Source organism: Vidua macroura, chromosome 2 (assembly GCF_024509145.1).
Source record: "Vidua macroura isolate BioBank_ID:100142 chromosome 2, ASM2450914v1, whole genome shotgun sequence".
Taxonomy (NCBI): Eukaryota; Metazoa; Chordata; class Aves; order Passeriformes; family Viduidae; genus Vidua; species Vidua macroura.
The window spans coordinates 82,765,808-82,792,248 of NC_071572.1; the positions used below are offsets into that span (position 1 = coordinate 82,765,808).

Sequence of the window (26,441 nt, forward strand, 5' to 3'; positions counted from 1 at the left end):
TTGCGGGGACAAACTGCAAACCTGGGTAATGCCAGGAGCAAAGCCTACCTTGAAAAGCCACATTTATGCTCAGGGGCAGTTTAAGCTTTTGACAAACAGTTAAAGATAAATCCTGTAGTAATGACAGACAACAAAATGGTACAGTTCTCCTGAAAGCACTTACACAGATTCTGGAAGGATGCCCAGAAAGAGCCTCAATCATGGAAATAAATGATAATATGTGTAAGTTTCCCCTAACAGGTCCATAAGTCTAGAGTAGTACATAGACAATGGGCAGTGAGAATAACAACTTTCTGAAAGGAGAAACTGGAACAGAGGCAGATAAAGGGAAACACTGTAACACAAAAGTTATTCTTAAACTATTCTTAAAGATCATTATTCATTAGTGGAAAATCCTCCTTTGCACTGATAAATACAGAAAATAGGCATTTCCTTGGATCTTTTCAGCTTCTGGAGAAAGAAAAAGGAAAATCAAGTGAACTCTCACTTCTATCAAGAATGAGCCTGTCCTGTCAAGTGTGCAGTTATTACTTTCCTACATCAGAATTGCAAAATAACTATAGGAGTGATAATTCTCAGAAGAAGGTTCTTCTTTGGTCCAAGCCATGAAGCCATGATAACTCCAGCTGTAGTTTGAAAAGGACCATGATACCTTACATATTGCCTACATTAAACAGAAAGCATCTGAAGTAGGGCTGTTTTCTTTTTTAAAATCACTGTAAATAAGACCGGCACAAAAATCCACATGCATGATTCTATGTTCATTCCAAGCAGGACTACTTCAGTTTATCTAAAATTGACTAGGATTTTAAACTGAACAGTAAACTATTTCTAAAAAAAAAAAAAAAAAAAAAAAAAAAAAGCGCCCAAAAGCCCACAAAGTAATCTTTAGCGTTTTGATTACACTAGTGCATGTTAAGTCTCAAAGAAGCAATGAGCCACAATACGTTATTTACCATTAGAAACCATTAGAAAGGTCAAAAACTTGTTCTGTTTTTCCAGCCTAACTCCACAAGGCAGGTTACCCCAGGATCTAATTCTTGAAAAACTGAGGGGCATACCTTCCTCTGAAAGCAGGACAACGATACAGTGTGACCTGGATAGCCTGAAAACAATGTGAAGTAGGGCACAAAACCCTCCCGAGTTACGTCTGCTGAGAGCAGCCCTAATTGCCGGCCCCCGCTGTGTGAGCCCGGTGTCAGTGCCAGCGGCACGTGGCGGCTGTGCCACGCCGCCAGCCAGGCACGGCGACACGCGGGCTGTGCCTTCCTCTGCCGCACGCGTCTCGCCTATTTATTTAATGCAAATGAGCATATGGTAGCTGTCACTTTGAGGGGCCCAAAGGAAACGATATGTTTCAAGCGTAATTGCAGAGTGAAGCCCGTCGGTGCCCTTCTGTCTGCCCTGCAGCTTGAAAAGAACATCCCGCGAAACGCGCCCAGCTTTCGCAGCCGACATCGGCGCGGGCACGTCCCGCCCGTGGCGCTCGCAGTTACCGCCCCACGGGCGCTGCCCTTAGTCTCGACCTGACCGCTGTGTTCAAACGCGAGGCACAAGGCCACGGCGAAGGCAGTGTACGACCCCTTCAGATGTGCTGCCAGGCCGACGGGAGCAATGTGCCAGGAACATTCGTCTGGGCGCACCGTGTGCCTGGCGGCGAGAAAGGCGGGGGGAGCCCTGGCCTTGCGCCGCCAGGAACACAGCGGTCCGAGCCGCGGGGCAGGAAAAAAACAATCAAACCGATTCCCCAGAACCAAAACACAAACAACCCCCAAACAAGCGCTCTCCCGGCGGCGGATGGCGGATGTTCGCGGCTGAGCCCTGGGGCAGGAGCAGCGCTTTGGGACAGAGACTTCTCTGCCGCCCTCGCCTGTCCCCGCAGCTCTCCGGCCAAGCAAGCTGTCACCGGGGATGGCCGAGCGCGGCCAGCCTCCGCTACCCGCGGAGGCTGCACCCGCCCTGGCAGCCCCCGCCGCTCCCGCTCCGCGCCGCCGCTCCCGCCGGCCACCGCCTCCTCCCTCCCTCCCTCGGCAGGCGGGGCTGGGCCCGCCCCCGGGCTTCCCCCACCGGCCGCGAAAGGGGAGGGGGCTCTGGTACCGCCCCATCCACGCCCCTCCCGGTGGAGCAGCGCCCGGCGCGCCCCTTAAAGCCGTTCCCGCCCGCCCGCGCGGTCAGTCCGCGGGGCCGCCGCCGGTCACCGCGGGGAGGCGCCGGGACGGGGTGGCCGCGATGCTGGAGAACGGCTCCCTGAGGAACTGCTGTGACCCGGGCGGGCGCGGCCGCCTCGGCTTGGCGGAACGGGAGGCGGCGGCGGCGGGCGCCCCACGGCCCGCCTGGGTGGTGCCGGTGCTGTCCAGCGTGCTGATCTTCACCACGGTGGTGGACATCCTTGGCAACCTCCTGGTCATCATCTCCGTCTTCAAGAACCGCAAGCTTCGGAACTCAGGTAAGGGCTTGATCCCCGCACCCTGCCCCGGCGGCGGCAGGGAGCAGCGAGCGCCCTGAGTTCCGCCGCTATCCTGGTCCTCACTTCCAGCTGTCCTGAGGAGTCCAGCCCGCTTGTCGAGTCTTTGCGGGCCTCCCGCTGAAGGCGGGGGACCAGAGCCCCCATCCATTGGTTCTTGCCCTGTAGTGTGTGCAGGGGTCCCCAGGCGCTCAGTCACCCTTCCCAGCGCACCGCCTCTGCGCTCTCCTCGGGGTCCGTCCTGCCCTCCATTCGGGAGCGCAGGTCGTTCAGTGGTTGCTAATGAGGCATTATGTGGTCTCTATGGAACTCCCGAGGAGGGGAATCGGTGCCATCCGGCGATGAAAAGCGTGCCCAAAGCGGTCGGAGGAGTGAAGGAGGAGCTTTTAAAACTTGCTCAAGAGTCCTAAAGATACGGTGCTGTGCATGCGTGGGGAAGCGTCTCAGCCCGTGCTCTGGAGCCTGCATCAGAGTTCACGGTAGTCTTCACGAAATCGCCTTCTTGTCTCCTCATCGCATATCCTTCAGCCACAACGTAACAAATAAAGTAGGGTGTTGTCTTTGAATAGTGTCTATAGTTTCTCCTTGTGTGTGCTAGAATGTTGCTCTGCGGTTTTTACTTGCTAAACTTACTGGCTTTATCTCCTTATCTCTGCCGGGCTGTTTACAACGTGTTTCAAACTACAAAACTCTGTAGTTTCTCGCCAGCTTCTGTGATTTGCCTCCTGGCCCTGATTCGCGCACGTCCCGCTGCGTGCGGATCCTACAGCCCCTCCGGCTCCCCCCGTCGATGGAGCCGATTGTTCCCTGATGCGCAGAGCTGGACACACCGGCACTCGGCTGGATGCAGGGTGTCGGTGCAGTATAAAGTGCTACCCCCGAAACCGTGGTGTATCTAGTGTAGTTCTTGTAGTACTCAGCTGTTCCCGGAACTCCTCATTCCTTCGAGACTCGAGTTCCCTCGTTTTGCCATGCGCACGCAGGTCGGGATAACCAAACTTTGCTGGGAGCGGGCAGGAGTCCGAAGCACTACGTTCCCCGCACTCGGAGCCAGAGGGTTCTGCCATCGATCCTCTGTGTCAGCGGGTGCTCCCTTGCCACTGGGAAGGAGGAAGAGCTACTGGCTTGTTTCTCCTGGGGGTGGTGGGGGTGTTGGTTTGGGGTTTTTTCAACCAGTGTCTCTTCCCAAGCGCTGTCGTGTCTCACGTGCGGTGACTACGGCTCCTGGTAACGGGGAGTAGGCGCTCGCTCGCCCTTGCTTTAAGTTAAATCATACTTAGGGGCAAAAGCAGTTTATGGAGGGCTAAGTCTTGCGCTCCCCAATCGCTGCACGTCTAGCTACAGGCGGGGGATGCCGGCAAGTCCCGTTTACACGGGGCTGAGAGATCACACCCCGCCCCGAGCAGCGCCGAACCTGAGAACGTCTGGAAGGGTGGTTTGGCTGAGCGAGGGAAGACATGGGGTGGCCGCTGCTAGTCCATACGCTTGTGCTTGGGTTGTCCGTCCCAGAGGACCAAGCCGAGAGAAGCAGAGCCGTGCCGGGGCCGGTAGTGCCGGCCCGCCCAGAGCCGGAGCCCTGCGTGCCCCGAGCGGGACCGCGGCCGCCGAGCAGCGCCGGGCGCTGCCCCGGGAAAGCAGAGCGGAACGGGGCTGGGCTGGGCTGGGCGCAGCGCTGCGGCGAAGAAGGGAGTCCCGCGGGACCCGCCGTGACTCACCGGCCCCCGCCCTCCCGGCCCCCTCGACGCCGGGAGAAGGCGAGTTCCCGAGGGATTCGCGCCTGGACTCCGGGGGGCGGAAGCGCCCAGGGAACAGGCTCTCGCTGGAGAGGGCGGCCGGCCCGAGGCACCAAATCCCGTCCAAGGAGAGGAAGAGAGGAACTCTCTTCTGAAACGTTTCCTTCACTCAGACAACAGAAAAGGGGAGGGTTTGGACTGGAAGAGAGTGATGCCTGGAAGAGTAACTTTCAAGACACTGATCAAAGTACTCTGTGACATCCTGGGACTTTTTGGAAAAAAAAAAAAAAAAAAACCAAAACCAAAAAACTCACCACAAAACAAAACAAAAAAACCCCAAACATAGTCGTCTTACCTACTTCAAATACCTGCTAATCGATCTCCTTCTAGGATAATCCTTAATGTGATGTCGCTGACCCTTTCCCAAAGATCTCTTTATCTTTGATAAGTACTGTGAAAAACAGCAGGGAATTGTTTCTGCGTAATCTTCATAAGGTTAAATACCTTTTCAATTGCCAGGTTTTAGTTTTACGTCAGGAAGACATGACTCTTGGAGGTGAAACTGAAAGGGCATAGTTTGGTAAATGTCTACAGAAGTCTTTTCAGGTAAAATTTCTTAGGGAGGAAGCAGAGTGGAAGAGGACTGGAAACTGATGTGGGTGGAGTGATAGAGGGGATGGGAAAGTGGCAGAGAGCTAAGGCAGTACTTGGGAGCCCTTAGCATCTGACAAAGAAAGATGGAAAAGCAGGTGGACTTGCAGGTTTCTATTCTGATCAAACGAGAAACAACGTGTTTGTACTTGCAAGGGGAGTGAACGCAGTAGATAGCAAAATGGTGAGGAAAAACTGCATGAAAAGAGTTAGACCTTGTCAGAGAATAAAAAGATGAAGTTAGGGGAATGGTTATGACAGGAAGACATCTAGATGTCTGAAGGAAAAAAGAACATCATGAGTACTCAGTTCCCTTTGAAGAAGCTAGTGAGAGGTTTTTCTTGGATGAGAGTTTGGGACTTCAAATAAGTCACAGGTGTATAAGGAATAAATTAACCAGTTCTGCCTACTTCTGTGTGGCACAAGAACTAATCATACCTTCGGAAAGCAATACAGGTCTTTAGCAGTTTTTCCAGGATTTATCAACACTATTCTGTTCTAGACTTCCCAGAGAGCTCTGATACCTGGAAACAATGTAGTTATGCATTGCTGTCCTTAAAATTAAAGCATGACCAAAAGTAAATATATTCTAATGCTCTTATATAATGGGAGGTGCAAGAATGGAGTGAAATAAAATGACCTATTAGCCATTGGGCTTCTGTCCTATTATGTTCAGTAGGAGTGAAATAAAGAATAGATAGGATTGGTGTTTCTGGACATTGCTCATTCACTCCTCAAACATGGGAATTTTGCCAGCCTTACAACAGAATGGTTGTTTCAGATCACACAGAAGCCTCTTTCCCACATTTAAATTTGGTTTTGGGGAAAATCTGTGAAGACTCTTCCAAGTAATGCATAGCATAATTGGTATGAATCAACATGCTTGTCTTACATAACTGCACCCAGTCTTTCTGTGAGAGGCTGAGCAACTTCTGATCTCTGAAAGTGATTTAATTTACAGAAATTAATGCTTTTATCTGTTCTAATTTGGGAAGAGAGCAATTTAATCTAACGCACTATAAAATTAAATAAAACTTTGTATGTGGAAATAATAAAATTAAATCAGCTTGCCTTTCTATTTGAAATGTCAAATGCGTTCTGAATTTTCAAAAACAAGTCTTGATTTTGTGCGTCTTCAATTAAACATGCCCAGTTGACGGCAGCTTTCACATCGATGAACTTTTGAAGTGTTAAAGTTTACATGAGCTCAACAACCACTGCTGGATGATCAAGTATCCCAAAGGTGAATCAAGTAAATCAAAGCCACTAGATGCTTTTAGGAACTTTGAAGATACTTTTGTATAACCATAGCTATAAACGTAACATTATTGGCTGGGGTAAGAACCTGGTAGGAAGCACTCTAGAAGGTGGGAACCAGCAAGGCATTTCCCCGAGGACAGAGATAAAGCAAACCATTTATACTTCATTGGCCCTAAAGCCAGCATAAAATCAGTGAGAAGTGAGAATTAGGTGCATTAACTCAATATAATTTCAAATAGAAATGAGGACTTGGGACCCTTTGACTTTTGGCAGAATATTAATATTAACCTTGGTGCATTGCCAATGAATGCATTAGTGGAAAGTGGTATTTTTAGTGCATTTTGTCAGCCCTCCTCACCTTCTCCACTATTTTCCTTTCTATATATATCAGCTAACACAGCACAGTGAGACTCTGATTTCCATTTGAATAGCAAGGTGCTGTTGCAACACAAATGAAATCTAAATTCATGTTTCTTTTACCTGTAAGAGCATCGGTGTATTTGCATGTTTAGTTCTGTCTAATGTATATGTGGCTCTAGAGATGGACAATGCTTCTCATATGTACATCTGTACAAAATAAACAATCCTGCATGTAGAATTATAATACTGGTACTTATCCATCTACTAAATAAACATGTTCAGCAATATAAGCAAGTCTTGTAGTATTTTCCATGCTCTTTCCCTTTCCATAGCCTTCTCTCCACATCTCTTTGATATAGCTGAAGGTAAGTTATCCCCATTGTTAAATGCTGCTTTCAGTTATTCTTCATCTCTTTGACCACACCAGTTCTCTTTCCCTCCTTTATTCCTCCGCTATTATTTTTTCTGTCCCCTGGAATACAGGATAGTTGTTTCCTGTGATGGAATCCATCTCTTACAAAACGACAGTGGAGAAACTTGTCTCTGAAACCACTTCAGGAAAAATTGTCCTTTAATATCAGCAGTGATGCTGACAAGAACATATTTTGATGAGTAGATCATGAAATCCTCCTCTGATGGTTTCAGCTTTTGTATTCCTTACTTCTTGAACTCTGGATCCACAGAATTCTTAGCTCTGGGACTAGCTGTGTTTGGCCTTCATATTCTCTCTCACATTCAGCTTGAAGATGTTTAATGTTAAGAAATTGATGGGAACATAGCTTCAACAATGAAAAAAGTTCATTGAACCCAACACTTAGAATAAAGCTCTTCTATCTCTTACCATGATTCAAACTAATTTTTACTTTATTTTAACTTTGTGATTATTAGTTGCTTACTTAGAGTGGATATCCTTATTTGTAGAATTACAATTGCCATTTAATTTGAACGTATAATTTCTCCACCTGTTGAGAACTTTTGTACAATATTAATGGAGAGTAAACACATGCTTACCCCTCAACCTTTTTTTTCCATAGTAGACATGTCAAATAGTTTTAGTTTCCTCTAAGTAGCTTAGAGGAAACTAAGCTACTGTTCTTTATTTTCCTGGGTTTTTTAAGCCTTTCAGATCACTTATCCAAACTAAATTAATCTGTCTTCACAGTAATGCAGATGAAGTACCACCAATACTCTCAAGAAAATATCAACATTCTATTCTGTTCTGTCCTTTCCTGGATGGACAAAATGGACCTGGTATGCCTTGAAGCCACATTTTCCTTTTATGTGGTAGCATAATATGGGTGACTGTTCTTGGTGCAGTCACTTGCTGATGCAGCTCTTCTTTTTCTTTTGTTACACAATTATTCCTTCAGTGCCTGACCTCATATCTCATGTTATCATACTCTATCCACTTTCTGGTCTTTTAGTCCTCAAGCAAAAAAAAGATCTTGACATGTCAATGTATCAGTAGGCTCTCACCTTTTATTACCATAAAATTTCATTAGTTCTCTTTGTGTTTTTTGACGTAATACTTCTGAAACAGACAAAATTAGTTCGATGTAGGTTATCTCCCTCTGGTTTCTTTCATCATTTTCTTTCATCATTGTCCAGGCAGTGGTAGCAACAGACTGTAAGTGGTACCCTGGTGATTCCAAGGCTAGATCTGTTTAGAGCAACCTCCCAGATCCAGAAAGTCCAAGTCCAGCTTTTATTAAATAAAGGTGATCAGATTAGTTGGTACAGCCACTTTGTATAAGCTCACATTGACTTTTATTCCATTTGTCTGTATATGCATCTTTAAATTTCTTATCCCTCCAAGCTTGTCTCTCCAGTCTTGGCTACAATTGAGATTAAGAGCCCAAAGATGTCTCAAATCATTCTTCCTTTTCAACAATTTCCCACCTTGAATAAAGGTGCCATGTTAGCACATACTCTGTGGTAGACAAATGAATCTTCCAGAGGTGGCAACACTCGTTTACTGTTCTTGTTACTCCCTGACTAATTGCTTTTCTGACTTACTGTGAGTGCCATTCATGCAAAAAGAAATAGCATTTGTGCAGCACCATAGCAAAGGAGGAGGAAATGGGTAGTAAAGTGTGAGAGCACCACAGCTGCAAGTGAGTCATGGCAACACTGCTCTTTGGGATGCATGTGGGAGCCAAGCTCAGAGGGAAATCAAATCACTCAAGCCTGAGAGAAATCTGCACTTCCCGACTGGCAGTGAGGACTAGAGAACATTTCAGCCCCTTTTTACAGGTCCCACATGTAGCTCTCAATACTTTCAGAACACAACACTATCTCTGAGATAACAGATGTTAAAAAATTCCTGCCATCAAATATATTCAATCTTCCTGATATTTTTGCTTTATTGTAGATATGCTAATTCCTCACCTGTCAGCCTGCCTTGTCCCCAAGACCACCAATTTTATCCTTATTAAAAGGTCTAACAAAATCTTTCTTCAAACTGGGAGCCATTTTAACTCAATTTTCAGGGTCCCCCTCTCCCAGTAACTTGTCTCTCCTTTCCTAATTTTTACTGTGCTGAAAGGGCATTTTAGTCATTTTAGAAGTCTTTGCAAAGTCAAAGAAGTTTAGGGGATGTGTTAGTTCCCATTTTATCAATTTTTGCTCTCTCTAGCAGTTTTCTTTGGTGGACATGACTTATGTTTTACTTCTAGCTTCATTTCTTGCCCCCAGTATCCTTACTGAGACAACTTCTTCTCCATCTAGATCTGGAACTTTTTCTTATATTTTTCCCTCTTTTGGATGCAAGTTACAGAGAATATTTATGTACCTTTAATATGAAGAAATGCCAACCTTCTTCCACATTCAAGTCCCTATGCTCCTCAATACAGCTGATTTCACTTTCCTAATTAGTTTCTTTTATTTATCAAAATGTGCAAGTCCCCTTCTTAGCTATGTCTGCTTTGTTTACTCTTCTATTTAATTTAACCGAAATAACCTCATCTGCTTTCAATACAACCTTATTTTCTATGGCAGGCTCTTCAGGGATGTCTTTGTTCTTCATGAAAACAAAGGCTGAGGTATACTGGCGAATTGCCTCTGAATTGAAGAAATCTGGTGGGTGTATATCCAGAACTCAGCTGCCATTTCTGTGCTTATTTTCCCCTTTACATATGACGGCCTGCATTGTCCTGATGTTAAATGGTCTCCATTAGTGTTTTCCTACTAAAAGGAAGGCGTTCTCATCCAATTTCAGGTTTCTGCATTCTTCACTGCACATTGTCTTTACAACTCTTCCCCAATGTAATTTTGGCTTTTACCAGGATATCCTCTCTCTCTCTCTCTCTCTCTCAATCTCTCTCTTCATTCTCCTTCTTTTATGAAGACAATAGACCTTTTGATTGGTATTTCTCTTCTCTGATCACTGGTGCAATTCCATTCTAACAGAATTGTTTTCAAAAAGTTTAATTTTTATTTCTCCCTGGGTTTTGATCCCCTATTTCATTTCATAGGTTCCTGACACCCTTTAACTGACTGTACTGCTTTTTATATTATCACTCCAGCAGAACTCCACAATGATTGAGCTCCTGTTTTCTATCTTTTTTGCCACCACCTTCTTGAAGCCAAAATTCCCTTGCCCTGGGTGGTAAATGAAGAAACTATATGGTTTCTTCTCCAGCTCTCTTCCCATCTCTCAACTTCAAGTTCTTTTTATTCATTCTGCCAGCTTGGATTGCAAGCTGGTATCCCATATGCTTAGGTGAAATCTGTCCATGAAGATATGAAACCTCTTCCCAGAAAATACCTCCAAATGATCAATACTCCAAATCTTTTTATATCAATTCTAGAACTATTCAGTCATGTGCCCGTGACTCATCTCATAATTCTAATTATGCTTCCATTCTCTTATTGGAGATGAAACAGAATAAGTTCATCACCAATTCCATGCTCTTTTCTGTGAGACTTGGTTCAAACAGTAACCAAATGAGAAGATAAGTCTTCAAAGTTACTTATGAAATAATAACTCTAAACTTTGTTAACCTGTAATTCCAAAAGCAGAAGAGCAAAGTGAAAATCCAGGATTATTAATTTGCAAAATAAGAAAGTTTCTTTAACAAAGGAGGTGAATCTTGCAGGTAAATCTAGAAAAAAGTGAAAAGTGGAAACCTAAGATTGTTCTAGAAAAGAAAAAATCTGAACGATACAGAATTTTAAATTATTTTAGAAATAGAAAGTTTGTAAGGTAATTATTATCCTAGAGGGATTGAAAGAAGTATTTAGGAGTAGAGAAACATCATAAAGTAGAAAAATAACTTCTCTATCAATCTACATCACAGGGAATGCTGTTTAGGGTAAAATTGTAACTCAGTGCAGGTTATTCTGCAGCCATAGGATATTTTGTATCTTTCTTTGAAGCACTTGGCAATGCATTATTGCCAAGTTATAGTTGTTTTGAATTATCACTTACCTTTATCCTGTACTGTAAGTATTCAATTTATTGATAAGCAAAAAGGAAGTTTATTGCCAAGATCAGGTCCAAGATACTTTTATTTTAGAATGTAATATTAAGTCCTATTCCACTTAATAAGTGGAGCTATTGGTATGCTTATCTTTAGAGGAAACAGAATGATAAAGATTTATTTGAGCTGCAGAAGTATGCTTTCCTGAACTTGTAAAGAGAATCTAAGGGTGTATTTATGTCATGTATTTCATTTGGCACAAGTCCACTCTACCCATGTTTCAAGGGAAGGAAAACCAAAGGATGCTGTTAGTGTGATGCTTTTCCTGCAACACTGTATTCAGGCTCCCCTTAAGGCCTAGTCTAACGCAGTCACACAGCTTTTGCCTTTATTATTTTTTTTTTTTCCCAGCTCAGAGTATGAATAAATTTCCTTCATCTCCTTGATATAACCAACACAAACATACTCTCAGATACAGGAAATTAGAAGGAGCTCTTAGCAGCTGTATTATGGCAGTTCCAGTGTGCCTTAGGAGCACTCCCTTTCCTGCCAGCTCTCTCCTGGACTCTGGACTGACATTCCTTTTGCAAGACTCACTGACTGCATGAGGAATGACCTCTCTGCAGTAAAGCTCTATTCTTGGATGGAGCAGCAGAAGCAATTCATGGTGCTCTTTGGCACAATCAGCCAGAGCTAAGAGCCCAAACCTCCCCACAGAGCACTAGGACAACTCATTTTAAAAGACAAATTTTTTCATCTATTCTTAGCAGATATATATTCACCAGATTACTTTAATCATTGTGTTGAGGATGTTATAGGAGACTACTTTCATTCCATTAAATCAGTGACAACCTGTTCTCTGCCTCTAGGAGTAAATTCTACTCCTACTTCAATTCACATCTATTATGAGTACCACTACCTTCAGATATGCTTCAGATTTTAGCTTCTTAGAAGTTATCCTTTACAAGTGCATATTGGTACCTTGCCATAAACTGGCAAGTACATTGCCTTGTTCCCAAGAATGCATATGAAAACAGCCATGTTATCCTGAGCTGATAAAACCATTTTTTCTTTTGCAGAAAGAAATGCTAATGCTATTGCAATTTTCATCTTCCTAAAAATGAATCTGAGCAGTTGTTATGCTTTTTATCTTTCCACCTTGATATGGGCATAAAACAGGTTTCCTGACAGCAAAATCTCACAGAAACATGTCTAAATCACTGTGGGTGCAACACTGTGGTGTGTCCTCCCTAACAACAGTAGTTGCTTTAGAATCTGTTTTACTTTTGTTCTCCATAATGATAAGGACTGAGCTATGTCAGAGTCAGCATTTTCCTGACATTTCAGCAGCATATGGGACAGCTACATCTTGACATGAAAACAGATAAAAATACCTTAAACACATTCATCAAATGACTAGAATCCTGACTGTTTGGATTCTTTTTATTAATTGTAGAGGTAATTGATTACACTGTTTAATAAATGCTGCTTAAATTATGTCTGCAGAAAAAACATAACCCTTCTGACAGACCTACTAATTTTTTTCAGCTGTGTTTTGTGGACTTGGATCAGTTTCAATGTTTAAACACCTTATGAAGATGATAATAATTTATATGATAGTTCCATTAGTATTGTCATCTTTTTGCTATAGAACAACATCTGCTTACCTGTTGGTTTATATTGCCGTATTTGCTCAATGTAGGCAATTATTGCTGTCAGAAGATAGCACATGCACCTCTTGGAACTAACAGTCTGACTAACAAAAAAAATATCCACTTGGTATCCCAGCCCTTGTAAATATAATTATGTTAACTAATTGTAAATATAATTATGTTAACTAATCGTAAGTTTAGAACTAGCAGCAAATTGTAAAATATATCACTGCAAAGAAGACAGGAACCAATAAGTGGCATCCTCATGTCTATGATTTGCTCCAATACTGCCTGAAATTCTCAGTGTCCTCTCATTCTAAAGCCAGTTCCATTTTCCCAAATAATTCAAGTATTCACAGCATTTCATTTGAGTGCAAACAGGGAAAAGAACCTCTTGTGAGATGGCTGTCACCTATGAATATATGTAATAATAATCAATCTAGGTATTTTTATGTCCTACTTTTTATTCAAGTAAAAATAGCCTACTTTTTGAATATTATCTACACAGTTTAATGAAAAAAGTGTCTATTCAAGGCGCCCATTCTGTGCAGATCCTGTCTATGGTGAAACTCATTGGTGTTGTGATCCTTAAGACTTTTAAAATATGTTCTTAGAAGTAGTCAACTCTAATCAGATTTTATACTGACAAATAAAAGGCTGTTATATTAAAACATGCTGCTTTTCTTCAAGACAAGTAAAAACATGCAAATGGCATAGTCATTATGTGCCAAGTGGGAGATGTCCATCCCTCCTTTCTGTGAATTGCCACTTAAGGTTCTTAAGAGTCTTGGGAAAATATTCAAGAGACTAAACATTCCAACCAGCTTGCTTGAAATCAGTTGTTACTCACTGGAATGTGTGGGGTGTAATTTTTGCATTGTTAGAGAGGAAATAAAATTTGATTAATAGGAGACTGGTATCTTTGTATGCCTTTGTCTTGTTATGTTAGCCATGACAGAAAAAAAATATTTAAAATTCAAACTTCCCTGCTGCAAGTCAGATAGTACACCATTATACTCCAGGTGTTTTACTGGCATAAAGTATAGTGTCAGAAAGTGAGTGTTGTGCTGTGGAAATTTAGAGCACTCCTACTCAAGGACAAGAAGTCTCCCTGAGATATTTTTAAAGCGATTGCAAAAGTACTTGTTATTAAATTCACAGGTGGGGTTAGAGCCCACGGACAAAAGATTACTTTCTGAATCAGTTTTCATGTTAAGCAAAACTTTCCTTTCTTTTTTAATTCTTCCCTTTGCAGTCATTAGAAGCAAAATGTGTAAAATATTAATCAGATGTTGAGGCAGGCTTTGTAAAAGGATGGTGTAACCATACTGATTTGCCTAGAAAAAATTATCCACTTGTAAGTGGGTTGAAAGAGTTTATAAGATTTTACCTGTGATTATGGTGCTGGGTATGAAACCTCAACTACACAATCCAGAGTCCAATTGCAGCACTGGACATCTGTTTTTTCAAAGTAGAAGAAAAGTTAACTAATTTGAGGTCCTGTAGTTATACCTTTGGTTCAATAACCTAAAAACAATACAATCTTCTTTAGTCACTCTTATGAAACACCTGGTATGCTAGGACCATAAAGACTGTAAAACTTGCTGTGCAGCCAGCTTCCTGGTTAAAGATGAAGCAAGAATATCTGCTCTGCTTATGGAGAGCAAACACAATAGTGAAGTAGGTGACTTTCAAAGACCCTCAAATATTCTCATGTAGTGTATTATATATATACTACATGAGAATATATAGATTAAAGAATAAATATAGTGATTTCCATTTGAGCTTGGCTTAGTAAAAACTATATTGGTTCGCTCCAGTTTGCAAATGTATTCATTTGCAAAGAGGTGTGACTCAGTAGGTTAGGCAGACAGAAGTCTGCCTAATGGCTGGTTGCAGTCAGTTCCCAGTGCTCAAAGGTCATAAGAGTAGATTGTGGAACAGGATTCTGCAGCCAGGGTAAGCTGAACCTAGTAGGTGAGTATCTAGATAAGGAGGAACATTCTAACCTTGCTAAAGACAGTGAGAATTGCTTTCTGAAAATAATTTTGCTAGGAGCTGGTGCATCCTGCCTCTTTCTGTGCAGCCCTTACCACACTCCATGCTCCAGAGTTCTGTACCATTACCTGTCTGTAGATTTACTGGTCTGGAGAAACATCTTGGTCCAGGTTCTCTGTTTGGCTCAGACTATTTTGTCCAGTCAAAGATTGTTCAAAAAATTCTGCTGTCACAAAGAATTTGAAGGCAGACGTATAAGAAAAATAAAGCCCCATCTATTCTAAACTGCACTGGGGCCTCTTCTGACCAAGCAAGTCTAGCTCATTGTTAATGACCATGTCTGGTCTCTGCGTGCATAGTAACAGGTATGATCTTAAGTACCCTCTGCTATTAGTAGATCAAGTACACCCCTCACCTGTTGCAAAATTGACAGCATCTTGCCTCTATTCCCTAGTGAAAACAGAAAATATCCTGTACACTGGTTTCTTACTGGAACAGGTCACCCTGAGCAGTTGTTGAGTCTCTGTGGCTGTAGACAGTGAAAGGCTGACTGGACATGGCCCTGAACAACCCACTATAATTTATCCCTCTTTGAATGGGAGGGTTGGACTAGATAAACTCCAGAGATCAATTCCAACTTTAATGATTCTATGGCTATATTGGTTGCATGCCTATCACCCCTCATTTACCTATCTCAACAGTATCATGACTTGCAGGCCCAGCCACAGCAGAGTTGTTGTCTTGTCATTTTTCAAGGCTTCTACTGTCTCTCAGAAAAGACCTTGATTCAGCAGATGATCATTACACACTTTGTCTGTATTGAGTTGGAACACAAAGCAGCTAATACTTCAGAAAAGAATACACAATCATCTTCTGTAAAAGCATTTTATTTATTCATCTGTTCACATGTTTACAAACCTGTGAGTATCATTATAAGATGAATCATGTCACTGTACTTTGCTTTAAGATCTTGTTTCCAAAAGAAGCAGATGGCAGAGACTGGCAACAGCTTCTGAAGACATTCATCTCCCTATGCATGTACAGTAATGAGGCCTTCCAAAAGCTCAGAAAAGAAAGGGTAAGACTTTTCCTTACTGAAATATTAAAATGGCCATTTTCATCTAGTATCATCTATTTTCTTCCTTGGTGAAACAGAAACAAGAGAAGAAAAGGAGATTATAAAGAAGGGACTCCGTAGGTTGTTTAGAAGCATTGGCAACTTGACAACATAAGCGTTTTCCAGTAAGATGTTCCCATGTACTCTATTTACTGCAGTGTATCAAATCCTTTTTTATAAAAATCCAGGATCCTCTACCATGTCTGGGAGTTGAACACTGGAACACCCAAAAGTACATAGGAGGAATAATGGGCTTAGATTTGGTTTCTTTTAGCAGATGGAACCAATTGACATGTACAGGCTTTGCACATATTTGTCTTGGTAGCTATCACAGGCTACAAGTCCTTCACCTGCAGCCCTACAGAGCAGTTGAGTAAACCACTGAGGAAATTGCTACTTGCATGACTTAGGTTCTGTAAGTTGAGATCCCAACATTTACACTGGTCAAAAAGTTCCGGGCTGTTTAAATTGGTATGCAGGGCTAAACTACAAGATGCACCTTATCATGGCTAATCAATTCTCTTGGCAAATTGGTCCTGATTGTGTCCCTGATAGTCTCCAATAGTCCCCAATTTTATTCACTTCATATACTAGCCTGATAGCCTGAGTATCTTCAGTAATATCTTAAGCCTTATATTTTAAAATAGAACTATTTAATGTCTGAGATTTGTTGGTTTGTTTGGTTTTCTTAAATGCAACTATTCCACTAGCAAATATTAAAATAGAACAAAACACAAACCAAACAGCTTAACAAAACAAAGCATGGGTTTAGTTTGAACAAAATTATTTTCATTTTTCAATTTCCTGTCTTTTTTATAAAAGAAGGTGGAAGTTAAGTTATTCTAAGGACTTGAGCAATGTTTTGTTGCAGTAATAAAGAAAAAAACAAGCATAATTTCCTTTGACACAAATATGGTTTAGATACAGTAGCAAAGATGAAAGTAATAATAAAGGTGATGGAACAAACTATTGTTTCACACAATATAAATTAAAATCTGTCAGGGCATAATGAAGTTTTTTTCCAGAGTTTTTAGAAGTGAAATATCCTTCCTTTGTTTGGTTCCACATTTCAGTCTTTTGTAGTTGATCTCAAACAAGTTTTGGGGCAGGTTTTTGTTTGTTTCCTTAACAAAGCAACATCCTATAAAATGCTGTGTATTTCACCTTTTTTTCTATGACATGCAATATAATGCTGAGACACTGAATAAAAAGCTATTAAAAATTATAGGTCGCCCAGCTCTTTATAGGATCTAACTAGATTGCACCTGTTGTATTTTACAGCTTTTCGTATTAGCCCCTTTGTCAGCAGTAAATGAGTTTTCATACTTGCAGTTGTACAAGTAGGTTTCCTATTCTTTCTTGGTTGAAGCAATCAACAGCTGTGATTACTTCAAGAGAAGAAAATTAAGCTGATATGTACTGGCAGATACAGAAAACAGGACTTAGTTCATGAACCAGTGAAAAAAACAGTCTGGTCTTGTTGTTGTTTAGTGGTTGTGCTCAGCAACCGCAGGTTCTGAGGCTGGGCTGCCACTGGTGCCATGGCACTAAACCTCAGAGTGAATGTCTTGGCTTCGCTCCCTGTGTGACATCTAAACTGAAAAAGGGGAGATTTTAAACTAAACAGGGTAGACTTAGATTAGATACTGGTAAGAGATTCTTTACTGTGAGGGTGGTGAGACACTGGCACAAGTTTCCCCAAAGAAAATAAGGATGTGCAAACCCTGGAAATATTCAGGGCTGGCTGGATGGAGCAGGTGTCCCTGACCATGGCATGGGGGGTTGGAACAAGAAGATGCTTAAGGTCTCTTCCAACTCAAACCATTCTATGATTCTACAAGCCTATGATTCTCTCAGCAACAACATGGGCCTTTTCCATCCTAGTTGGAAGGATGAGCAAGAGCCTGACCTCATTCTTAGGGCATGGTTACAAGGAATCCTCTCCCCTAAGCCTGCTGGAAAATGCTGCTCAGTTTCAGATGGCTGGACACACAGAACAAGGCATAGCTAGACTCATACTCTGTCTTTAGCAGTAGATGGAAGCAGGCACTGAGAAGAAAAAGAGAACAAAGCAACCCTGCATGTTGGGGGTTCTGTATTATTACAACTTGTGATTCCTTCCATCTCAGAGGAGTTCCTAAATCTAGTATGATATGACTGTTAAGTAACCTTTAAATGTAGTTCTTCAAATAAATACTCTTACAAGTACTTTTCCAGTCTTCCCTTGAACACAAGTAAAATTTTTTCATCTGCAAAATCCGTTAAGGATTTACTATCTAGTGCAGCAACCCCCCACTTTTGTTTGCTTTTAATACAACCAGCATTATTTAATAGCTCTAGCTCTTCTGTGTGCTCCATCCCTCAGCATCAATATGCCACTATTGTTTGGGAGAAGAGAGCTGGACCAGTGCTGCCACTTTTCCCAGAGGATGCCTAACAGAGGTGGTATTATCTAACAGAAAAAAGAGCAAGGTTCATGAACCTGGAGTGCTCTTCCTAATCAGTGTCTTGGAGAGTTCCTGCACCTATCTCAGTTTTCCAGTTGTTAAATCATGAGGCGGATTTTTAAACTTCTTTTTGGATGAGCATACTCATAAAGAGCACTCTACAATACAAGTGGTAACCTGTGTATTCTGATTCTAGGCTGAAATTCTTGAACATAACCTAGAAAGAGACAAGCACGCTAACCCCAGAAGAGCAGCAGGGCTGGTGAGTAGGGCACTCTCTGGGGACTACGGGAGACATAAACTCAAGTATTTTTCAAAGAAGGGTTCTTCTGTCATGGAAGTGTCCTAATCACTAGGCAACAGTGAAATTTCTAGTAGTAGAGCCTGTCTGGCCTCTTCTGCTTCCCCTTTTCTCTCTGAAAATACCCAGTAGTGGAAAAGTTCCTGCAATCTCAGAAAGTATCAGAAGCCCAGAAAAGTATTTATCACCCCGCAAATGTAGTATCTGATTAACGATCAGCATTTTGCTTTGGAAGAGGCAGCCCCGGGCGTTTTCCTCCTGCCCTGCTAGGTGATGCAACGCGTTGTCTCTGCCGTGGCTCCCGCACTAGGTGGCAACAGAGAGTCACCACCGTCCCCACCAGCACCAGAGGAAGCCGCAGGCGAGCAAAACTGTGCCCCCAGGGATTACAAACCTCAGGCCTTTTTACTCAGCTTTTAACAGCACAGCACTTTTGCACCTGCAGTCTATTGGCAAACTCAAGGCAGCAAACTCGCAGCAAGGACTAGGGTTCCCATATTTAACCAGAGGGAGAAGAAGAGTGAGCATGCTGAAGAAGTGGAGGTTTTGTTTTGGGTTTACATTCATGCCTAGCATGCCAAGCATGCCAAAATCATGATCTCAAAAACAACAGTGCAACTTAGATAAGTCCTTTCAATAAATCTGTGTCTGTGTCAACAACTGAGAGATTTGCCTAACAGGCCTAAAATTCACCTCCTGCAAATGTAGCTTCCAGCATTAGCTCATAGCTGCAGATATAGGGCCAAGAACACAGTCAGCAAGTCACTTAGCCACAATCTCAAAGTCCTTTTTACATGCTAAGCTTTTGTTCTCGTGAGTCTGGCATTCTTCTTCAGGCCAGTCCTGTTTAATATCTTTATCAGTGATCTGGACAAGGGGATTGAGTGCCTCCTCAGTCTGTTTGCAGACAACACCAAATTGGATGGGAGTGTTGATCTGCTGGAGGGCAGAAGGGCTCTAAAATTTAAAATATGTTGTTCTAGTGGAAATCTATTGCCTGTCCCTTTCCCTTATATCAAAGTCTGCAGTATACCTCACTAATATCTGAAATAATGAAACATAACTACAAAAGAGCATATCACTGCTTTTAAACTGTCATATTCAAAGAAAACAAACACCCATCTGGCATTTGTCTGGAGCATTATGTTACACCTTCTGTTAGCAACACACTGTTGAACATTATACCAAATTAACATGTCTCAATGAATCAAAGCTTACCCTAGGTCTTGGCTTGTACTGTCACAGGGAATTCAAGTGTCAGTGTGTGAAAGACTTAATTCTCTGCTCCACCTGCTGCCAATGCAATAGATCGAAGAGGGTGATGTCTGTATGCAACATATAAAAACTTGTTAAACAAATGTGCAACAATCAAAACACTACCAAAAAAAAAGAAAAAAAAAAACAACATCATGATATATAATTAAGCATTTTAACCAGTTTAAAAACAGAGACAGAAGAAAAACCTTAAAAAAATAGTTGCTTATTGCAATTGCTTCTGCTTTTAGTAGAGAAATTAAAAGTCAGTTATCTTTTCAGAAGGCAGATACTTAGCCCTTAACAGTTTTGGCCTTACCAAAAAGTTTATTCTGTAATTAAATTCCTACAACATCAAGTCATATCAAGATTACAAGAGGATGTGACAGTTCTCTCTCTCCTGTTAGTTGTAGTAAGTAAACCAATATGCAGGAATGCTTCATGAAATACCTATCTAGTTCTGTTGCACCCAAAGTCAATATCAGAACTTATTTTCTTTTTTATGCATAGGACTATCAGTGTTTAAAACAGCACAGACGATCATCATCTTTTTGAATACCTGGCAAGACATTTGGCTTTCAGTAGCTACTGCTTGTAATTAAGAGGTCTTTCCACTGAAGGTCCAAATGAACATACCTCTCTCTCTAATGAAACTGAAATCTAAGAACGAAGTTAATCAAGTAAATTCCAGAAGCAATGATAATAATTCCAGCTAGATGAAAATTCTGTGTTTTCTATTTTGTTACAAGCAGCAGAAAGTTACCCCTTTAGTTATATTATGAATATAATTTAGGCCACCCTAAAAGCCCTGGGTTAGGTGTGTCAAGGAATATTTACTTTCTCCAAGCATATAGAATATGCCTAAGACCTTTGATTTCTCAAAATGTCAATTATTTCTATTTTATGAATTAAGAAAGTTTCTCTCTACATCTGTAGATTATTCTTTGCAGTAATAAACATAAAACCTAACTCTGCAGTCATCCACAAAGACAGAAAAATACCATTGGACCTTACTTTGCAGTGCACAGTGGGAACATTCAACCCTGTGAAAAGCCATAGAAGTGATAAATCACCTGAGGCCTTTATAGATATTGGACCATTTTTATTCTGAATTGTAAACTAGTAAATTAAGTTTTTGACAAGTTCCTTGCTCACTCTATTTATTCATTGCACCTGGAATTCTCAAGAAGTCCTAAATTGCACTCAAAACTTTGAAAATATCTTGCTAAATGTACTTTACAGTTTATTTCCAAATGTGATTGAAAGAGCTCAATACCCACTCTATTTCAACTGAACAATTACATTTTGGGTAGAAGCTGATGTTGGAAGGCCTTAGAGTTGAAATTAATCTTAGTGCACACACTAGACTAAGTTCTCTTTCTCCAAAAGGCATTCTAAAACAGAAAACGAGTCTTCCTTCCTTCCTTCCTTCCTTCCTTCCTTCCTTCCTTCCTTCCTTCCTTCCTTCCTTCCTTCCTTCCTTCCTTCCTTCCTTCCTTCCTTCCTTCCTTCCTTCCTTCCTTCCTTCCTTCCTTCCTTCCTTCCTTCCTTCCTTCCTTCCTTCCTTCCTTCCTTCCTTCCTTCCTTCCTTCCTTCCTTCCTTCCTTCCTTCCTTCCTTCCTTCCTTCCTTCCTTCCTTCCTTCCTTCCTTCCTTCCTTCCTTCCTTCCTTCCTTCCTTCCTTCCTTCCTTCCTTCCTTCCTTCCTTCCTTCCTTCCTTCCTTCCTTCCTTCCTTCCTTCCTTCCTTCCTTCCTTCCTTCCTTCCTTCCTTCCTTCCTTCCTTCCTTCCTTCCTTCCTTCCTTCCTTCCTTCCTTCCTTCCTTCCTTCCTTCCTTCCTTCCTTCCTTCCTTCCTTCCTTCCTTCCTTCCTTCCTTCCTTCCTTCCTTCCTTCCTTCCTTCCTTCCTTCCTTCCTTCCTTCCTTCCTTCCTTCCTTCCTTCCTTCCTTCCTTCCTTCCTTCCTTCCTTCCTTCCTTCCTTCCTTCCTTCCTTCCTTCCTTCCTTCCTTCCTTCCTTCCTTCCTTCCTTCCTTCCTTCCTTCCTTCCTGCCTTCCTTCCTTCCTTCCTTCCTTCCGAACTGCCTTCCTTCCTTCCTTCCTTCCGAACTGCCTTCCTTCCTTCCTTCCTTCCTTCCTTCCTTCCTTCCTTCCTTCCTTCCTTCCTTCCTTCCGAACTGCCTTCCTTCCTTCCGAACTGCCTTCCGAACTGCCTTCCTTCCTTCCTTCCGAACTGCCTTCCTTCCGAACTGCCTTCCTTCCGAACTGCCTTCCTTCCTTCCGAACTGCCTTCCTTCCTTCCTTCCTTCCGAACTGCCTTCCTTCCTTCCTTCCTTCCTTCCTTCCTTCCTTCCTTCCTTCCTTCCTTCCTTCCTTCCTTCCTTCCGAACTGCCTTCCTTCCTTCCTTCCTTCCGAACTGCCTTCCTTCCTTCCTTCCTTCCGAACTGCCTTCCTTCCGAACTGCCTTCCTTCCTTCCTTCCTTCCTTCCTTCCTTCCTTCCTTCCTTCCTTCCTTCCTTCCGAACTGCCTTCCTTCCGAACTGCCTTCCTTCCTTCCTTCCTTCCTTCCTTCCTTCCGCAACTTCCTTCCGCAACTTCCTTCCTTCCGCAACTTCCTTCCTTCCGAACTGCCTTCCTTCCTTCCTTCCTTCCTTCCTTCCTTCCTTCCTTCCTTCCTTCCTTCCTTCCTTCCTTCCTTCCTTCCTTCCTTCCTTCCTTCCTTCCTTCCTTCCTTCCTTCCTTCCTTCCTTCCTTCCTTCCTTCCTTCCTTCCTTCCTTCCTTCCTGCCTTCCTTCCTTCCTTCCTTCCTTCCTTCCTTCCTTCCTTCCTTCCTTCCTTCCTTCCTTCCTTCCGAACTGCCTTTCTTCCGAACTGCCTTCCTTCCTTCCTTCCTTCCTTCTCCGAACTGCCTTCCTTCCGAACTGCCTTCCTTCCGAACTGCCTTCCTTCCTTCCGAACTGCCTTCCTTCCTTCCTTCCTTCCGAACTGCCTTCTTCCTTCCTTCCTTCCTTCCTTCCTTCCTTCCTTCCTTCCTTCCTTCCTTCCTTCCTTCCTTCCTTCCTTCCTTCCTTCCTTCCTTCCTTCCTTCCTTCCTTCCGAACTGCCTTCCTTCCTTCCTTCCTTCCGAACTGCCTTCCTTCCGAACTGCCTTCCTTCCTTCCTTCCTTCCTTCCTTCCTTCCTTCCTTCCTTCCTTCCTTCCTTCCTTCCTTCCTTCCTTCCTTCCTTCCGAACTGCCTTCCTTCCTTCCTTCCTTCCTTCCTTCCTTCCTTCCTTCCGCAACTTCCTTCCGCAACTTCCTTCCTTCCGCAACTTCCTTCCTTCCGAACTGCCTTCCTTCCTTCCTTCCTTCCTTCCTTCCTTCCTTCCTTCCTTCCTTCCTTCCTTCCTTCCTTCCTTCCTTCCTTCCTTCCTTCCTTCCTTCCTTCCTTCCTTCCTTCCTTCCTTCCTTCCTTCCTTCCTTCCTTCCTTCCTTCCTTCCTTCCTTCCTTCCTTCCTTCCTTCCTTCCTTCCTTCCTTCCTTCCATCTTCTGACTTCTCTATTTTCTAACGTCAGATACAGTGATGAAAAACCATAAGAGAAATTCTTGTTGCCAAGATGTAAATACATTCTGATAAAGACGCCTCTGTTCTTTTGTTAATTTTGTTTTTTGTCCTGTTTGCCACATGGCTACAAGAGGCCTTCACAGTCATCTCATCCTTGCTGCACAAAGGGATCAGCTTTATCTAGGCCAGTGCTGACAAATACTTGTTTTCTATTTTCTTACAATCTTCAGTGGCAGACTCAAAGCACAGTTCCCACACTTCCTTCTTCTTGCCATTAAATTTTTTTTCTCTGTGTCTACTTTGAAACTTCCTTGTTGTGACTGAAGCTTGCTTTGATTCACAACAATCATAGGAATGGGTTATATCCTTCCTGCTTGGCTTATTTGAAGTTATCATGACCCACTCAATCATCTCCCTAATTTATTCAATCTTTCCTCATAAATCATCCAGCTGCAGCTATGGAAAGACTTGTGTAGCTTTTTAAAATATATAAAACAGGCTACTAAATATATAACAAGGAACTATCTAAAAGAAGTTGCACACCACTCTTGAGATGGGCTATGTTTCTGAGGGTACAGATGGATAATCCTATTTTCCATTAAGTTTACTTGCTGTTGTGCAAATTCTGATGAGCCTGGTGGTCCCCTAAAGTGTATGGCAGAAAGACAGCTCCCCATTCCTTAACTGAGGAAGCTACAGATGTAAAGCAGCTAGAGACAACAGAGTAGATGTGAAATTCTGTCATTTTTGATGAGCGTATTTCTACATGGTTGTTGCTTTTATGAATTCCAGTTAATGCCATTCTTAATATGACATGGAGAAGTGCTTTGTTGGTTGAGGACTAGTAAGCTCCGAATTTGTAGAATGGAGCACCTAACTGCTCTTTTCAAAAAAGGATTATGTTCCTTTGCACAATTTTTAAAATTGCTTGGATTTTTCCATATCAGTTCATGCTGTCAAGGACTTCCAGGAAAGAAAAAAGAGACTGCAAGCCATATACAAAACCATACAAACGATATACATTTTATGTTACCTAAATGCCAAGAATTCAAAGTTAGTACCTCTATCTTCTAGAGTGAAGTTCCTGAAGAACATTTTTCAGGAATATAGTTTCCTATCTCACTAATTTATAAAAAAGCCCTTAGGTACAATGTCAGAAATTTCAAACTGATGAAAAGGACACTGGTTAAAGAGAGAAGATAGGGCTTAACAATATCACCTATATTCCCTGAATATCATCAGCAAAAAATATGAATACTTCCTCTTGCATGCATGGAACTTTTCTTTGTATAATTAAATATGCCTTTTTGCAAAGGGTGGTGAAGACGATTCACTCTTCCTTAGACAATCCATAAATAACTGCAGTATGGGTAGGCCATTCATGCAGAAAATACCTATTCTACAGAATATTGTGCAGCAATTTAGAGTATACATAAAACAACACATCCTTCCAATACCTATAGACCTAGTCTTTGTATATCCTTCTCCTTTATTCTTGTGAAACCCATTAGCATTCCAGTGATAGGTTAGAATGGCATAATGGCTTACTTACCTGGCACAAATTAGACTTTTTTCTTTTCCATTTCATCAATCCAGCCGTGGAGTTAGCTGCACTTAAACAACTCAACATGTGCTTATGTAACAGCTCACTGATGGCTATGTTTATTAAAGATGAAAAGAGCAAGGAGGATATAATCCAGTCACCAACAGATTTGAAACATCCTGTTGCTGCAGATATTCCTGTGGTGTTCCCAGTTACATTGTAAAGTCATTTCCCTGTTGGTCCTATATACCAGCTGCTTGCTGACATCACCAATAATTTAGCATTGCAGACATCCAAAAAAATGCAACACTTTTCTCATTTTTCACAGCTATGCTTGCTTTCAGACTTATGCTTCTGTATTTTTCTTTCCTTGCAGGTAACGCATTTGTGGTGAGCCTAGCTTTGGCTGATCTGGTGGTGGCCTTGTATCCATACCCACTGGTGCTCTTAGCTATTTTCCACAATGGATGGACACTGGGTGAAACACACTGTAAAGCGAGTGGCTTTGTGATGGGACTAAGTGTAATCGGCTCTATTTTCAACATTACTGCAATTGCAATAAACAGATATTGCTACATATGTCATAGTTTTGCCTATGACAAAGTGTACAGCTGTTGGAATACAATGTTGTATGTCTCCTTAGTCTGGATATTAACAGTAATTGCAACTGTGCCAAATTTTTTTGTTGGCTCTTTGAAGTATGATCCACGCATCTATTCATGCACGTTTGTCCAAACTGCAAGCTCCTACTATACAGTAGCTGTTGTGGTCATTCACTTCATCGTCCCTATCACCATTGTCAGCTTCTGCTACCTTCGAATTTGGGTTTTAGTGCTTCAAGTTCGAAGACGAGTCAAGTCAGAAACAAAGCCAAGATTGAAGCCAAGTGACTTCAGAAACTTTCTTACTATGTTTGTTGTTTTTGTGATTTTTGCCTTTTGCTGGGCACCTCTAAACTTCATTGGACTGGCTGTAGCCATTGATCCTACGGAAATGGCACCAAAAGTTCCTGAATGGCTATTCATTATAAGTTACTTAATGGCCTATTTCAACAGCTGCCTTAATGCAATAATATATGGTCTTCTTAATCAGAATTTTCGGAATGAATATAAACGAATTTTAATGTCACTGTGGATGCCAAGGCTTTTCTTCCAGGACACATCCAAAGGAGGAACTGATGGCCAGAAGAGCAAGCCTTCTCCAGCTTTAAACAACAATAACCAAATGAAAACTGAAACCTTGTAAATGTGTGATAGACAATACAAGAGTTTGTCATGGAGAAAACCAAGATCGTAGTTGTAATGTTCTGGTCATTCCTGCTTAATTCTGGGGAGTTTCCACTTGGATCACACTTTATGACTGGAATACTGTCTTCGTAGTAAAGCACATTGCTCTGGATTAGTGATTTATACAAGATATTAATTGAAAACATGTTTCAGAGTTAAAGCAGCAGGTGGGTGCAAGCTGTTTTAGTTCTGAGAGCTGAATCCGGCTTCCAGACATATGAACAAGATATTTTTTTACTTCAGCAAGAGTTTTGCATTCTTTATATAAGATCAGGATTCATTTCTTTGAAGATGTAGTGAGTCTATGTGTTCAGCAGCTCATCAAAGCTCTGGAGTGGTATTTTCCTCCCTTCTGTGTCTGAACAGAGGGTGAGAAGACACTCTATTTTTCACACATAAGCCAAACATTGCAT

At 42.0% G+C, this 26,441-nt stretch overlaps 1 protein-coding gene across 1 annotated transcript; it reads left to right on the forward strand.

The window, feature by feature from the left end:
• The first annotated feature begins 2,229 nt into the window (after positions 1-2,229).
• MTNR1B (melatonin receptor 1B) lies at positions 2,230-25,987 on the forward strand. The gene is made up of 2 exons (XM_053970719.1): positions 2,230-2,446; positions 25,119-25,987. Exons 1-2 carry the CDS (start codon positions 2,230-2,232, stop codon positions 25,985-25,987), a joined length of 1,086 nt encoding a protein of 361 aa, XP_053826694.1.
• Positions 25,988-26,441: the final 454 nt, after the last annotated feature.